This window comes from Equus asinus, chromosome 14 (assembly GCF_041296235.1).
Source record: "Equus asinus isolate D_3611 breed Donkey chromosome 14, EquAss-T2T_v2, whole genome shotgun sequence".
Classification (NCBI taxonomy): Eukaryota; Metazoa; Chordata; class Mammalia; order Perissodactyla; family Equidae; genus Equus; species Equus asinus.
The window spans coordinates 16,889,718-16,906,063 of NC_091803.1; the positions used below are offsets into that span (position 1 = coordinate 16,889,718).

Below are 16,346 nucleotides of genomic sequence, written 5' to 3' on the forward strand. Positions count from 1 at the left end.
GCGGCGCGGTGCACGCTGGGATATTTAAGTCTTCTCCGCGGCGCGGAGCCGCGATGTCTCCGGCGGCTGCGGCGGCTGGAGGAGGCGACCGGCGGCGGCCGATAGCGAGTGTCAGGGAGGCCCAGGGCCGGGGCTGGGGCTCCGGCGGGCCGGCTGGGGCGGCGCTCCTCGGGCTGTCGCTGCTTGGCCTCGTGCTGTACCTGGTGCCGGCTGCGGCCGCGCTGGCCTGGCTGGCTGTGGGGGCTACCGCGGCCTGGTGGGGGCTGAGCCGCGAGCCCCGAGGTTCGCGCGCTTTCTCCTCGCTCGTTCGGAACGCGCGGCGCCAGCGAACGCTGCTCGTCTCGCCTCCGGCCAAGTCGGCAGTAAACGGAAATCTCCTAGAGCCGCGGACGCTGCTCGAAGGACCCGACCCCGCTGAACTGCTCCTTATGGGCAGTTACCTGGGCAAGCCCGGCCCCCCGCAGCCTGCCCCCGCTCCGGAGGCCAGGGACCTGCGAGAGAGGCCTGGCCGCCGCCCACCCGTCCGCTCCCCGCCGCCCGCTCCCTCGGCGCATCGCGTTCGCCACATTCACCCCTCTCTCCCCACCCCTCTTCTCCGATCCCCTAGGAGGCCTTCCCACCGGTAAGATACGCTGACCCTTCCCCAGACCCTCCTTTCTGTCGACTGGCTTTGAACTGAGCACTTGACCTTTGAATCCGATTTTCTTTTTCATTAAGTCCAAAGTGGCTTGTTTCGTTTTGTGCTCTTTAAACACCTTGGTGGGTGTCACCCATCTCCTGCCCCCCTTTAACCTTTGGAAGGAGATGTAATGGCAAAGCTGTTGCCTTCTTTGCTGTTCATAAAACTGTCTACATTTCAGTACAGTAGAGATTTAGCAGTATACTGGTAAACCGCTAAAATACCCCTACTTCGGGTGAAAATATCTTTATCTTTCCAGTGTATTCACATAGTATGTTTTGTTAATATTTTTTTTCTTTGGACCAATAAGAGAAATTCTATCAGCCGAACTCAAAGAGGTGTTCCCAAGAAACACCTCTTTGATTGGTAAAACTTGATTGATAAAGATGTTCAAATTAAAGAGACATTTTCATTTAGTCCAGATAGCTGAGTGATACAAGAGAACACAAAAATTTGGTGAAAATACTAGATTCTTGAAAAATACATTTAGTTGAGAAGATGAACATTTAGGCGTTAAAAATGTTTGACTTTGGGTGTGTATTACTGATGACTTGGCATGAAAGATTGAAGGATTTGAAAAGCTCCCCCCTGCGTGTCCTAAAGCACACTTTTCTTCCATTGTAGTTTTACGTGTGTGGGCAAGGTTTTCAATTTCCCTCTCAAATTGTTGAAGTCCATTGTAGAGACAGCTGTTAAGCAGCTGCCGCTTTATGCCCTTAGATGGAATGGGGGAAAGTTGCCATAAAAAGACTGGTTCTGTGTTGCTTAGAAATAAGTTTAAACTCTCTGGAAAATAATCTCAACCCACATGGTTCTTTCGTTAGTCATTTAAATTTTCTGATATTTTTTTAATCCTTCTTTGGTTCCATAACGTGTCTCGTTCTCCACAGGGATTGTGGGACTTTATCAAATCGGTTTGTAATAACACCTCGAAGACGATATCCAATCCAGCAGCCTCAATATTCCTTTCTGGGGGTGCTTCCCACCGTGTGCTGGAATGGTTGTCACAAGAAGGCTGTGCTCTCTCCTCGGAATTCCAGGATGGTGTGCAGCCCAGTGACGGTGAGGATAGCTCCTCCCGACCGCAAACTGACTCGTTCTCCAAGGTGAGTATAATTGTTGGGAGAATTGACTCCTGTTTTGTCTACTTTATTCTTCTGTGGTGGTTCCTCTGACAAAACAACTTATAAAGCAAAAAAAAGGAAGTAGCTGCTTATCAAATGAGAAATCCCAAATTCTAGTTGAACTATCTTTTATTTTTTTGCTTTTTGCCTTCAACTGTAGCTTTAATTACTCAGGGCAATTTCTCTGAGTGTATAAATTATACTTTTGCTTGTTGATTAGCTTCTGATTTCCAGTGACTGAAGTCTATGCTATATGGCATGATAATTAAAATATCTTAATGCGAGAATCTTGTCTTTCGTTGCAGACCAGAGCAGATGATCAGCTCAACACTGTCCTCACCATCAAGTAATGCCCCAGACCCATGTGCAAAGGAGACTGTACTGAGTGCCCTCAAAGAGAAGAAGAAAAGGACAGTGGAGGAGGAGGAGGACCAAATATTCACTGACAGCCAGGAAAATAAAAGAAGGTAACAGACCCAGCAGAGTACTACACCAGCTTCCCGCATGGACTGCTGGGGTTTATTGAGCTAGAGATCACTCCCAGAGGGACACAGGGGCCAGCTGCAGGTGATGAGCTTTAGTAGGGTCCCTTCTTTGGCTTTCATGGAAGAGCTTGGTAATAGGGCTTTAATGCTGTTTATTTCCTAATGCACAGGTTAGATGAATTTTATAATTTATCTTTTCCATAAGTACTAGAGATAAGCCAAGAAGTCTTAGCCACTTTAGTCTTGTACTTTTGATGGAAATGTGTTAAGTTTTATTTTTGAGGGAGAATGCTGAAAGTCTTCCCCCACAATCTTGTGTTGTTCAATTATTTGGGTAATCACCAGTTTAAATGACATAATTGTGCTGAAGGGAACGCTTGGCAAAGAAAAGTAAAGATTAGAGCATGGTGGATTTGTCAGTAATGAGAGTAAAACCAATTTCATTATTTGGTTTTCTTTAACTTAATGAAAATGGAGTAAACAATCTGTTTCCTAAGTTTGGAAAGAGAGGAGGTTAAAGTCACTAATTAAGCTGCAGAATTGCTTGTGGCTTTCCAAGAAGTCAGCTAAGGATTCCGCTCATCTTTTAATTCAACACATTGAGCAGCCACTACATGCCAGAGCCTATTACAGGTAACTGGATAGAGCAGTGGACAAGACAGAGTCCTCACAGGACTTGTTGAGGGAAAGAGACAAAAAAAAAAAAAAAGATAAAATAAACAAGGTCATTATAGATTATAGGTGTATGGAGATAAAAAAAAAACCAGGGTGATATAACCAAGGAATGAGAAGGGGGCTTCTTTGTGTAAGGTGGTCAAGGAAGCCTCTCTGAGGAGACAGTGGATCCGACAGGTTCAAAGTTGACCATCTTTGATACTGTAGGTGACCAAATTAAGTAGGGAAATATTGATCAGTGCAAGTGCATTTATGTATCATAGAAAGATCAGGTGGTGATGACTAGGTTATGATTTACAAGTGAGCCATTTGAGCTAATGTCAGCTAGCTAAGCAGGAGTTGTGGGGAGAAGAATAACTATTCCTGTGTTGTTAGGTTCTCGTGTTCTCCAGGATGCTAATTTTTCTTGATCCTAGTCAGCCTATAACTGAGGATTCTGTAATATCTTTCCCATTATTGGCATAAGCAGTGATTATGTGCACCATGCGTAGACGCTTCTATGTGGTATGTAAAGTTTTTCCCTGACAGATTTGCCTTATTGACCTCCAGAGCACTATGGAATGTGTGGGTTGGTGCCTAAAGTGTTTCATTTTTAATTGTGGATGGTAGGTTAAATTTGTGATTGTAATACTTTGGTGAGAAGTTAGCAAATAATTGTTAACCTGAATAGTTCAAAAAGTCTTGAAGTATTTTCATACTTTCCTTATTGCCAGGACAATCTTAGAATAAATTTACCTTTCAGAATCTTTGGGATTTGAAGCAACGTTTTCCTTGTCTAGCATGAAACCTATGCTCTACAGAAATAGTGAAAGGTCCCAGGAATGTGACACTATACTTTAGGAAAAAAAGTCATTCAATTGAGAGTTTTTTGATTTGTCACAGGCGCCATGATAGCAGTGGGAGTGGACATTCAGCGTTTGAGCCCCTGGTGGCCAATGGAGGCCCTGCTTCCTTTGTGCCTAAGTAAGTAAGAGTCCATCTGGATGGGAGAGACTGTTTGGGAAAAGGTCATTATCAGAGTTATTGACCTGGAGATTTTCCTTTGGTTTTTGTGTTGCTTTATTAGTTCAGGGTCAAAGCTTGGAAATGAGAGAGGAACATTTTCAGTAATTTGCCACAATAGTTATCTTCTAATTCCTTTTAATATTTTTTCATTAATATGGATAAAATATACTAAGGCTAAGAGGATTTGTAAATTTATTTAATATATGAGTATATAAACAGAAAGAGCACAAGGTTTGTGCAATGGATAAAATGCAACAATATGAAATTTAAGATAAATGTTAAGTTTCTACGTTCGAGAAAGAATCGAATGGAAGGGAAAGTGGCTCAGAAATATGTTTGAAAGGACTTGGGGTAACTTACATGCTTAATTTGAGTCAGCAGTATGATATGGCTGCCAAAAAAGCTAATGTGCTCCTAGTCTGTGCCTAGAAGAACAAAGACTAGAATGAGGCAGGTAAGTGGTAGTCCTGCTTTCCTTAGTTGCCTCAGATTGTCCGTGGGATGTTGCCTTTGGCTCAGTGTACTACACTTGGAGAGAGGAAATTCACAAACTGAAATTCATTCTCAGTGAAGTAACTAAGGTGTTAAGGGGGGTGATGGTGGCTGAGGGAGTTTTGAAGGTGTAGAAGTACTAGCCCAGAGGAGAAAAATCTCAAGGGAATAAGGAAACAAAGGAGGGAAGGATATTTGGTCTCCAAAAACTGAAGGACTGTCACATGAAAGAAGGAAGACAACTTACTTGGTTCAGCTCCATGGGCAAAAGTTGGAGGAAATACATTTTCGTTCACCGTAAGAATAAAGTGGTCCGTGGTGGACATCCATCACTCTAGGAGACAGTGAGTTGTCTGCATTGTAACAGAACGTGGATGACTATTCCACAGGAAAGATATGGGGAAGTTCTGTTTTAGGTGGTGTGTTTTGACACATATACACCTGTGAAACCTTTACCGCAGATAATGAACATAACTATCACCTCCAAAAGTTTCCCCATGCCCCCTAGTGATACCTCCTTCCAGTCCTTCCACCATGCCCAGGCATCCTCTGATCTGCTTTCTGTCACTATAGATTAGTGTGCATTTTCTAGAATATTATGTAAGTGGAATCATACTTCTAATTTTTAAAATATTTGGCTTTCCCTTTCTGACTTTGGTCAGATATATTTAGCCAAATTGTTAACAATAAAATTCAGAGCAGTATGCCTTTTTATTAAGTTTATTTAAGAAACTTAAATGTGGGGCTGGCCCCGTGGCCGAGTGGTTAAGTTCGCGCGCTCCGCTGCAGGCGGCCCAGTGTTTCGTTGGTTTGAATCCTGGGCGCGGACATGGCACTGCTCATCAAACCACGCTGAGGCAGCATCCCACATGCCACAACTAGAAGGACCCACAACGAAGAATATACAACTATGTCCTGGGGGGCTTTGGGGAGAAAAAGGAAGAAAATTAAAAAAAAAAAAATAATAAAAAAAATTAAAAAAAAAAAAAAAAAGAAACTTAAATGTAACCGTGAATGAAGCCTTAAAAGAATGTTGCCTTCAATAGCACATCTAACTATGTTTTTCCCTTTTTTAGGCCTGGGTCTCTGAAGAGAGGTCTCAATTCCCAGAGCTCAGATGACCACTCGAATAAGAGATCCCGCACCTCCTCTGTGAGCTCCTTGACAAGCACGTACACGGGTGGCATCCCTAGTTCCAGCCGCAATGCCATTACCAGTTCTTACAGCTCGACTCGAGGTTTCTCTCAGGTTCGTTCACCCTGTGGGCTGGGAGAAATGGGCTCCCAGCGTTCATTCATTGATTAGCCAGTGTTTACTAACCACCTTCCATCTGTCAGATGTTGGGATTACCTCTAAGCTAACAGAAGATACAAATCGTTGAATGATAACTGTAGACAAATGGGCAGAATAGAAAGCCCAGAGAGTAAATCCCTGCATCTGTGGAAACCTGATGCAAGACAGAGCCATGATTGCAGATAAATGGACACAAGATGAATAATTCAATAAATGATATTAATTTGAAAAGGTAGATCGAGTCCGGATTGCATTGAGTCATAAAAGAAATTCATCCTATAGGCATTGAGAATTTAGTGAAAGTTTTCTAGACGAGAAGTGGTTGTAATTTTTTTTTGGAAAGAGAATTTGGTATAACATAGGGAACCGAGCACCCTTTGCTACCAGACGGACTTGGGTTCAAATCTTTTCTCCAACACTTAGTAGCTATAGGGCCTTGAGCAGTAAATCACTTAAACTCTCTTTTTCTCATCTCTAAAGGATTGTTGTAAAGATTGGAAGTAATGTTTGAAAAGTGCCCATTACAGTGCTTGTCGGTAAGTGGGTACCCAATATATAGTAGCTAGGAAAAAATAAAGCATGTGTGGAGGAAGATTTTCAAGGGGAGAAAAATTTTGAGATAAGTTAATCAATCCAGAAGGCTCTTACAGTAATATAAATGAAATATGAAGGCCCAAGACAGAGCAGTTGTGGGAATACAAAGAAGAGGATGATAGTAACCTTTACCCTGAGCACTTATTCTATGCTAGGCATTATGCTGTGCACTTTACATACATTTATTCATTTAATCATCACAACAGGCCTATTAAGTACATACTCGTTATCCTTATTTTCTAAATCTTTTTATTTTGTCGAATTTCAGATGTACACAAAAGGAAAGAAAATATGATGAACGTCCATTTAGCTTCATAGTTAACAGTATTTTGTCAGTCCTGTTCCATCAGCGTTACTCCCCCCACTCTCCCGTCCTGCCCCCCATTTGTTTTTGCTCTTCTGTTTTAAAGTAAATTGCAAATGTCATTTCACCTATAGGTACCTCAGTGTATTTTTAAACTTTTTTGTGTGTCTGAGAGGAAGATTTGCCCTGAGCTGACATCTGTGCCGTCTTCCTCTTCTTTGTACATGGGATGCCTCCACAGCATGGCTGATGAGCAGAGCAGGTCCACACGCAGGATCCAAACCTGCGAACCTGGACCGCCGAGGCGGAGGCCTTGCAGCTTTAACGACTCAGCCATGGGACCAGTGCCTTAAATGTTTTTTTTTTAACATTAATAACCACAATATCATTATTCCTCTTAAACAATTAATAATGATTCTTTCTATTAGTTAATATCACCCCATGTTCAAATTGCCCTTATTACCCCAAACTATCTTATTAGTTACTTTGTTTGAATCAGGGACCAAAACTCAATTCATTCCATTTGGTTCACTTGTCTCTCAGGCTCTTTTAATCTGTGGTACTACTACATCTCTTTTTTTCATACTTTGGAAAAAACTGGATCATTTTGTTATGTAGAATTCCCCACATTCTGGATCTAGTTTGCGTCATTATGTTGTCATTTTAGCATACACTCTATCCCCTGCTTTCTCTGTAAATGGGTAGTTGGACCCTGAGGCTTGGTTACATTCAAGTTCAGCATTTTGGCAGAATGTTGTGTAGGTGGGGCTGTGTACTTCCTGTTGCATCACCTCAGGAGCACATGATGTCTGGTCACTTCCCTTTGGGGATGTTAATATGATCACAGCATTCAGGCGATGTCCGTCTGATCCTTTCATTTTAATTTTCCTGTGAGCTTTTCATCTGATGATTTTAGCAGCCATTTATCATCTTTGCCTAGGTCCATTGTTTGCAAAATGGTGATATTTTAAATCTATCGTTCCCTCTGCATTTTTAACTGAAATTCTGTATAGAAGAACATGCCCTACCTGTAGGAATGACGGGATAATAAGAAGGCATTGATTCTGTAGCTACCTCCATAGTTGGCCAATGAAGGTTTTGCTGCTGTTATTGATTATCTTTATGAATTTATGAACTTTTGTAAAGTTCATGATCCTTAATACATGATCCGTAATACATTGTAGTTGTTCTTTTTGATGTGCAAACTTTTCTAACTTTGGCCAGTGGGAGCCCTTTCAAATTGGCTCCTGTATCCTTTTGACCTCAGTAGTCTTAGATAGCTTCATTGCTTTTTGCCCCTCGCCCCCAAAATCCTTCTTGTACATTTCCAACCCAGACTCATGTTGGCTATTTCTTCAGATAGCCTTGGTTTCTTTCAGTTCGAGATGATATTTAGAGACTACCAGCTGGGTTCTAGGAGAGTTAAGATATACATATCCTCTAGAAAGAGGACTCTAAATCATTAATTCTTATTGATATTTCAAATTCAGATTTAGGATTACAGAATTTTTTACATAATTTCTTTGATTTTATATTTTTATGTACTCTTATACAAAAAAATGTTGGTTCATATTATTTGCTTGATCCTAGTACACACAATTTCAAAATAACAATGTAGTGTCATTATTAAAAGTAAGACTTAAGAAATCAGCTTAAGAAGTATTTGTAGTTCATTTTGTTATTAGTGTATATCCCTCTACAGATACTGAGAATGTACAATCAGAGTATGTTTTTTAAAGTAACATGAATTAATTTGTTCTCAGTTGGTTACATGACCGCCTTGATATACAATGAAGTTCATTTGTTCAGTAGGTTTCAACATTTTAGGGATTTCTATGTTTTTCTTTTTGATATAGTTTGTTTTCAGTTATGTAAAATACTTAAATTGTTCCAAAAAACATGTAATAAAACAAGATAGACTCGAAGTCCAATTTCTTCTCTTTTCACTCCACGTTGTTCCTGTCTTCTCCATTTTTATTTTTATTATCCTTCCATTGTTTGTCTGTTTTTTTAAACTATGTGCAAATCAGTGTCCATCTCTAAACCCCCACCTTCTAATATCTCAGGTTGTAATACATACAAGTTTGAGCCTTGCTCTTTTCACTTACTGTATACTAGAGGTCACTCCGTAGGCAGTATATATAGAAATTCATTCTTTTTCTTTTTTTTTTTTTCCAGCCATGTGGTTACTCTTGTCCTCTATTGGTAAACAGTGGGTTGTTTCAATCTTCAGCTCTTACAGATAGTGCTACAGATAATACTTTGGTTCATATGTCATTTCACACTGTGGCCATTGTACTTCTGGGATAGATTCCTAGAAGATAGATTCCCAGGTCAAAGATTAATTGCATGTGTAATTTTGCTGGATATTGTTAAATTCCCCTCTTTAGAGTGTGTACCACTTAGTGTTCCCACCAGCATGGTTTGAGAGTGACTGCTTCTCTACAGTCTCAACCAACAAATTAGGTTGTTATACCATTGGGTTTTTATCGGTTTGACAGGTGAGGAATCGTATTTATTTTGTGTCTCTTGAGTGAGTTTGAACAGCATTTTATATGTTAGAAAAACATTCCAAATGAACTACAGATTTAAACTGTACAAGTGTTTGTGAAAACAGGCTTCTCATGCATTGCTGGTGGGACTGTCAGGTGGTACAGTTCTCTAGAGGGCAGAGTGGGAGTACTTACCAATGTTAGAGATGCACATGCCCTTTAATCCAGCAGATTTACTTTTAGGAATTAATCCTACACATGTACTCAAAGACATATACAAGGATGTTGATTGTAGCATTATTTTAATAGCAGAAGCTTGGAAACAATGTAAATGTACCTTTTCAGGAGGCTGGTTGAGTAACTAACTTACAGTATTTCCAGTATTTACAGTAAGTTGAAATACCACGTAACTATTGAAAAAATAAGGCAGCTTAATGGGCATTGATGTGAATGATCTCAAAAATACATTGTTATAAAAACAAGGTGCAGAACCACGTGTATAATGTTCTCTGTTATTTGTGCTGCTGGTTTCTTTAATCTTTTAATGTGCGTGGAATACTTCTGACAGGATATATTGGAAGCTGGTAGTAACTATTGAGATAGGAGGGAAACTTAATTTTTACTGTATGCTCTACTTGTTGGAATTTGTAACATGTGCTACAAGTATTACCTTTCCTCGTTTCAAAATTTTTTAAGTATAGATAACTGTTAAGTAAACAGTAAAATCCCCCTGTCCTGACTATCCCAGTCTCCATCTCATAGGTACCTATTGTTAATATTCCTACTGTGTGCATGAACATAGTATAGAGAGTTTTTGGACTGTTTTACACAAATGGGATCATGGCATATGTGCTTTTTTGCCATTATTTTAATCATTATATATTGCATAACATTACATGTCGTGTAACCTGTCTTACTTTTTTTAATGGCTTTTTTTTTATTACATTATAAGTCTGGGAAAGCAAATATCATAAGTGTATAGCTCCGTGTAACTACCACCCAGGTCAAGTAATAAATCATTTTCAACACCCTAACACCCTTCTCATATCCACTTCCACTCACTACTCCTTCCCTCCTGAATATTAGCACCATGTTTAGTTTTCCCTGTTTTTGAACTTTATATAACGTTGGGCTTCTTTCACTCAACATTTTACTTGTGAGATTCATCCATGTTGTTGCATGTAGCAGCAGGTCTTTCATTTTCAATGCTGTCTACTGTTCTGTTATATGAATATACCACAATTAATTTATCCTACCATTGGCCAATTGGCTTTCCAGTTTGGAGCTATTATGCATAAGGCTGCTATGGACATTCTTGTATAAGTCTTTTGCTGCACATATATAATGTATGTGTATGTTCAGTTTTAGCAGATGCTGTTGAACTTTTTTTTAAAGTGCTGTTTCCCTAGATACTCCTGCCAGTGCAGTATGAGATTTTGTTCCTGTGGTTACATGTCCTCACTAACATTTAGTGTTGCTAGTCTCTTTAATTACCCATTCCAGGGGGTGTGAATTAGTATTTCATTGTGGTTTTAATTTGCATTTCCCTGATTAATAGTGAAATAAAAATATGAACTGTTCATTGACCATTTGTACATCCTTTTTTACAAAGTGCCCATTCCTGTTTCTTGGCTGTTTTCTATTAGATTGTCTGTCTTTTTCTTACTGATTTGTGTAAGTTCTTTATATATTCTAGATACAAGCTCTCTGGGAATTATGTGTGTTGCAACAAATAAGTGTCCTACTCTCTGGCTCACCATTTCACGCACTTTCAATCTTTTCACTTAGTTAGTGTATTTGGTGTACTGTTTAGGAAATTTTTGCCTGCCTAAGGTCATGATGATATTCTTTTATGCTACCTTCTAGAAGCTTTATTCTTTTTCCTTTCACATTTGGATCTGTAATACATCTGAAATTGATTTTTGTGTATGGTGTGAGGTAGGGATCAAAATCTGTGTTTTTCCATAAAAATATCTGTTTGACTTAGCAACGTTTATTGAAAGGACCATCCTTTCCCTATTGCTCCACAGCACTGCCTTCGTCATAATTTAAGTGTCCATAGCTGTGTGGATCCATTTCTAGATTCTGTTCTGTCCCATTGGTCTGTTTTTCTACTCTTGTGCCTGTCTTTTTTCCACCCTATGCCACACAGTCTTTAAGTTTTGATATCTAGTAGAATTAAGTCATCCAACTTTCTCATTTCTGTCATTCCTCTTCAGAATTGTCTTGGATCTTAGCCCTTTGCATTTCTGTATAATTTTAGAATGAACTTGTCAATTTCCACCAAAAAAAAAAACTTGCTAAGATATTGATTAGGATTGCCTTTAATCTGCCATTATTTTGGAGAGAACTGACATTTTTACAGTATTGAATCTTCCAATCCATGAACATGGTATATCCTTCATTTATTTACATCATCTTTAATTTCTCTGTAAAGTGGTTTTTACATAGATTTAACAAGTTTATTCATAGGTATATGTTTTTGCTGCTATTATAGATAATACATTACAAATTTGACTATTGCTGATGTATAGAAATACAACTAATTTTTGTATTCAGAAAATTTGCTAAATTCTGAATATTCATCTGTATATTCTTTAGGATTTTTGTGTGTACATCATGTTGTCTACAATAATGACAGGTTTTTTTCCTTTCTTTCCAATCCTTATATTGTTTGTTTATGCCTTGTGGCACTTGGACAAGACCTCCAGTACAATAAAGTAGGCCTCTGTCCTTGAGTAGAAATGATAGGAAACATCCTTGTCTTATTTTTCCTAATCTGAGAGGGAGCATTTTCCATGTTTTGTGTTACATATGACATTTGATGTTGGTTTTTTGTAGATAGCCTTTATTGGATTAAGCAAGTTCCTTTTCTAAAGTTGTATTGCCAAAAGAACCAATTTTAGAAGCCACTCTATTATGTGTTTTTCTATTTCTTTAATTTCTGCCCCTATAGATATTGTTTTCTTTTTCTCTTCACATTTGATTTTCTAGGATTTCTTTCTGATTTTAAGATTTTATTTTTCCTTTTTCTCCCCAAAGCCACCTGGTACATAGTTGTGTATTTTTAGTTGTGGGTCCTTCTAGTTGTGGCATGTGGGACACCACCTCAGCATGGCCTGATGAGCGGTGCCATGTCTGCACCCAGGATTTGAACCTGGGCTGCTGAAGCGGAGCATGTGAACTTAACCACTCAGCCACGGGGCCGGCCCCTCTTTCTGATTTTTTAATTTGGATTGTTAGATTACAGTTGTTTGTTCAGCCTTTTCTCCTTTCTGATATATGCATTTAGGTTATGCATTTCCTGTAAACTCAATTTTAGCTGTATCCCACAAGTTTTGAAATAGAAGTACTTTTCATTTTTATTCAGTTCAAAATATTTTCTGATTTCCTTGTGATTTCTTTGACCTCATCAGTTACTTAGGAGACCATTGCTTAATTTCTAAACGGTTGGGAACTTTCTAGTTATCTTTTTGTTACTTGTTTTTCAGCTTAATTCCACTAGGTCACAAGATGTACTCAAATCAATCCTTAAAATCTTTGGAGATGTGCTTTATGGCCCAGCACATGTTTAGCTTTGGTAAATGTTCCAAGTTCACTTGAAAAGAAATTTTATTATGAAGTGCTCAGCTGTGGTTTATCTTCCTTGGCATTTGTTGTGTGGCTTGATGTCTTTTGATGATTTTGAAAAACTCTCAGTTGTTCTCTTCAGATACTGTTCTGCCCTATTTTCTCACCCGTCTCTAGTATTCCAGGACACATTAGGCCTTTTCATTGTGTCCCATGTGTGTCTCTTCTTGTGTTTTCCATTATTTTGTCTCCCTAACTTCAGTTCTTCTGTTACCTAATTTACTAATTTCCTTCAGCTTTGTGGAACCTGCCATTTAACCCATCTATTGCATTCTTAATTTCAGTTATTGTATTCTTTTTTTAGTTAGCATTTGTCTGCCAAGATTCTCCATGTTGTTGTTTAATTCTTATAATAAACAATTACTCTAAAGTCTTGTTCAATAACTGCAGTGTTTGAATCTTCTGTGGTCTGTTTCCCATTTCTGGTTTTTCTTCTCTTGGTTGTTGATCAAATTTATCGTTATCTTTTTATATGCTTGATTTCGTTGTTTTGTTTCTCATTTTCTGTCGGATATTGAAAAACACATGTAACAATGACTTGAAGCTCTGAATGATGGTGTCTTCCTCCAGGGAAGGTGCTTTTGCCTCTGGGCAGCTAGGATGGGGCAGATTGCCTCTGTCCAGTCGGAACCGACGTGATTGTGAGTCGGTTGTCAGTTGTTGTCAGGGCTAGTTTATTTCTGATTTGCCCTGTATTCTAGTGTGTAGCCTTTGGGATCCCAACCAAAAGCCTGAGGTGTTTATTAGGGCCTCTCTACTTTGGAAAGCCCTGAATTCCAGTTTTTGTCTTTCTAGCCTTGTGAGACTGCCAAAAAGTTTTCTCAGCCTCTTAGCTGCAGCTTTTACTTTTGGAATTGGCAATCACCATGAGGGAAAAAGTCAACCGGAATGTGGGGCTTACCTCTTGGCTGCTCTTCTCTGTCTTGTCTCCACAAGGCCTCATTGCCTTGGTAGCTCTTCCATACCACCATACTTTCAAACAGATGTATTTCGTGTTTCTTCAAGCGTTTTCTGCTTGTCCGCAGCAGGAGGGTTGGTCTAAAACAACATAATCAGCCATTGCCTGAAACATGATCACATTTTGTTTTAAGCACCATTCCTTCCAGGGGAGCCTGTGATCTACTGCAAGAAATACACTGACACTAATGCTGGTGGGCAGTCTATTGTGAGTACTTACCGGTCCCCTATTGATGTGTGTTATTTAAGTATATGCTAAATTCTCACAAGTAAGTCTTAGGAAGGGGAGATTAACGTAATATGAAAATTTGTTATGTTGAAGCTTCTCTTTGAAAGAAATGTGCGCTGAAGTAGTGAATATCCCCAGTAGTCAATATAGATGACAGCCCTTATATTTGGTGCAAGTGGTAGTATGGATAGGTGCAAGTGGTAGTATAGATATTTGACTTAATTGTATTTTTCCGGAGGAACACTAGCAAAGACCCAAACTACAGCTGCTCAAACCAAAAGTTCTAGCTTTGATATTATAAAATCATTACAAATGTTAGACTGGTACCAATTCTAGGAAGTGAACCCTCCTCTGACCTCCTTGTGCATGGCATTGATATCTCCATGTGTCTTATAAGACTTGTCATTTTCCAAAGTAGGAATATTTACCATGGCCTTTAAAACTTTAAACCTCTAGCTTGCGTTTCTGACCTTGTCCTTTATTATTCCTTTGTATATACCCTATATTTAAGCCAAACCAGAAAATTGATTATCTTCTAAGAGCACTTAATAATTTTTCTGCTTCCTTCTCTTTGCTTGTTCTCTTCTCCATCTGGAATGATGTGTCCATCCCACTACAGGTCCGGAAAGTTTGTCTTTCTTCAAGTGTTTTTTGCCAAATCATGAAGAGCCATCTCAGATGTCACCTTCGTCCTTTATTGATTCTTCTAAACAAAGTCTGCGTAATCTGTTTCTTCTGGGCTCCTTTTTAGAGACCTCTTTTATCTTTTGGCTATTATAGTCAATTTGTATACCATTCTATCTCTTTCCAGATTGTAAATTTCTTGATGTTGGGAATGGTCTTGCTTATCTATGCATTCTTTGTAAAGTATAAAGGTGTAGTGCCTGTGTGAAGTAGAAACTCGACAAAAACTGAATTACAATCCAGAACTAAATGGGCTGCTAGACACATGGACTGTTTCTTTTTATGACTTGCCTTGTTGTAGTCTTTGCCCACTTTTCACTTGATATGTTTACTGTATGTATATGTAATTGCAAGACTCCCATTTTTACATGTTAAGGATATTAACTCATCACTTTAATTGAAAACATTTGCCTTTTAATTTTATTTGTGGTTTTGTTTTTGTTTTGGGGTTTGTCTTCTGCCCATGTAGATTTTATTTCTCTTTTATGGAAACATTAGTATGGTTGAAAATTCAAATGGTACAAAGGGTATACAATAAAGTCTCCTTCCCGCGTGGCACTATTTTTATATGGAAAGGTTCTTAGTTTTTATGTAACAGTCTGTCTGTTTTCTTTTGCTTTTGGAATAGAAAGTCGTTTTCCTACCCCAAGTTATTTAACACCTTCTATTTTTTTTGTATAGTTCTTTGTTTGTTACACTTGTTACATGTAAATCTTTAGTATACCTGGATTGTATGTATGTACAGTTCTGTGAAGTAGAGATAAAACATTTTTCCCCCTAATTGTTGAAGCAGGTTGTCCTCAACCCTGGCTAAACATTGGAACCCCTTGGCACTTGGTTAAAAATGGAAAGTGTGAGGCCCAAGCATTTGTTGTTTTTCAAATGCCTGTTCTTCACCTAAGAATAACATAAAAAACTGTTATTAATTTCAGCATTTTTCTCAAGGTCATTCTGAGCCTTTGGTTTTCTGATATGGAACTGTTCTACTGTCTTACCACTTGTCTTTGATTTTAAATCCCTCTTTTCCTCTTTTGAACTTTATTAAGTATTGTTGTCTTCCTGTGCTTAAGTGAGTAAGAAATCAGTAGAGGCTTGTCTAGGAAAAATGTCTACAGTGATAGTTTAGTATTTTTGTAATTAGGTTAAAGACTTATTGAAACTCTTTGCAAAATGCTTGCTGTTTCTCAGTTACTTTGCTGCTGGGCCCCTATGAAGGAGGCAGAGATGAAAACAGACACTCTGCTATCAAGGGACTCAGCCTAATAGAAGAGACAGATGTATGGACAGTTACACTGTAACAATAAATACCATAGATGTTGCAAAAGTCATAAATGTCATGATAGCATATTTTTAAAAATGAATAAGGTAAAACTGGAAATTTAATGAAAACAAGACTAAATTAGATTTACTGGCTTATCTTCACTGGAACAGTTTCTTAATTTATTTTTATTATTTCCATAGGCAGTATAGAGTAAATGTGCCTGCATCGTAGCTCTAAACCATTATGAATGTAATATTCCACTTTTTAGTATATGCAAAAAGTACGTTCATTCCTTCTACATTTATTAGTTAGCATTCCATTACTGTTTCAGACTTTTTTTCCCATAGCTAATACTGGCAACTGACTTCTTTTTCCGGAGCATTTCTTCACAAAGAAATATTTTTTAGTCACTTAAAAGGAGACTTTATATGCAGTGATGACC

The 16,346-nt window shown here is 38.6% G+C and overlaps 1 protein-coding gene across 1 annotated transcript in view; it reads left to right on the forward strand.

The window, feature by feature from the left end:
• The window catches only part of POM121C (POM121 transmembrane nucleoporin C), a 27,766-nt gene continuing 11,420 nt past the window's right edge, over nucleotides 1–16,346 (forward strand). Inside the window, exons 1-5 of the mRNA XM_014850437.3 lie at nucleotides 1–622; nucleotides 1,570–1,785; nucleotides 2,109–2,270; nucleotides 3,846–3,926; nucleotides 5,537–5,708. Of these exons, the coding sequence (XP_014705923.2) occupies nucleotides 54–622; nucleotides 1,570–1,785; nucleotides 2,109–2,270; nucleotides 3,846–3,926; nucleotides 5,537–5,708 (1,200 nt within the window). The 5' untranslated portion in view covers nucleotides 1–53. The remainder of the gene's footprint in view (nucleotides 623–1,569; nucleotides 1,786–2,108; nucleotides 2,271–3,845; nucleotides 3,927–5,536; nucleotides 5,709–16,346) is intronic.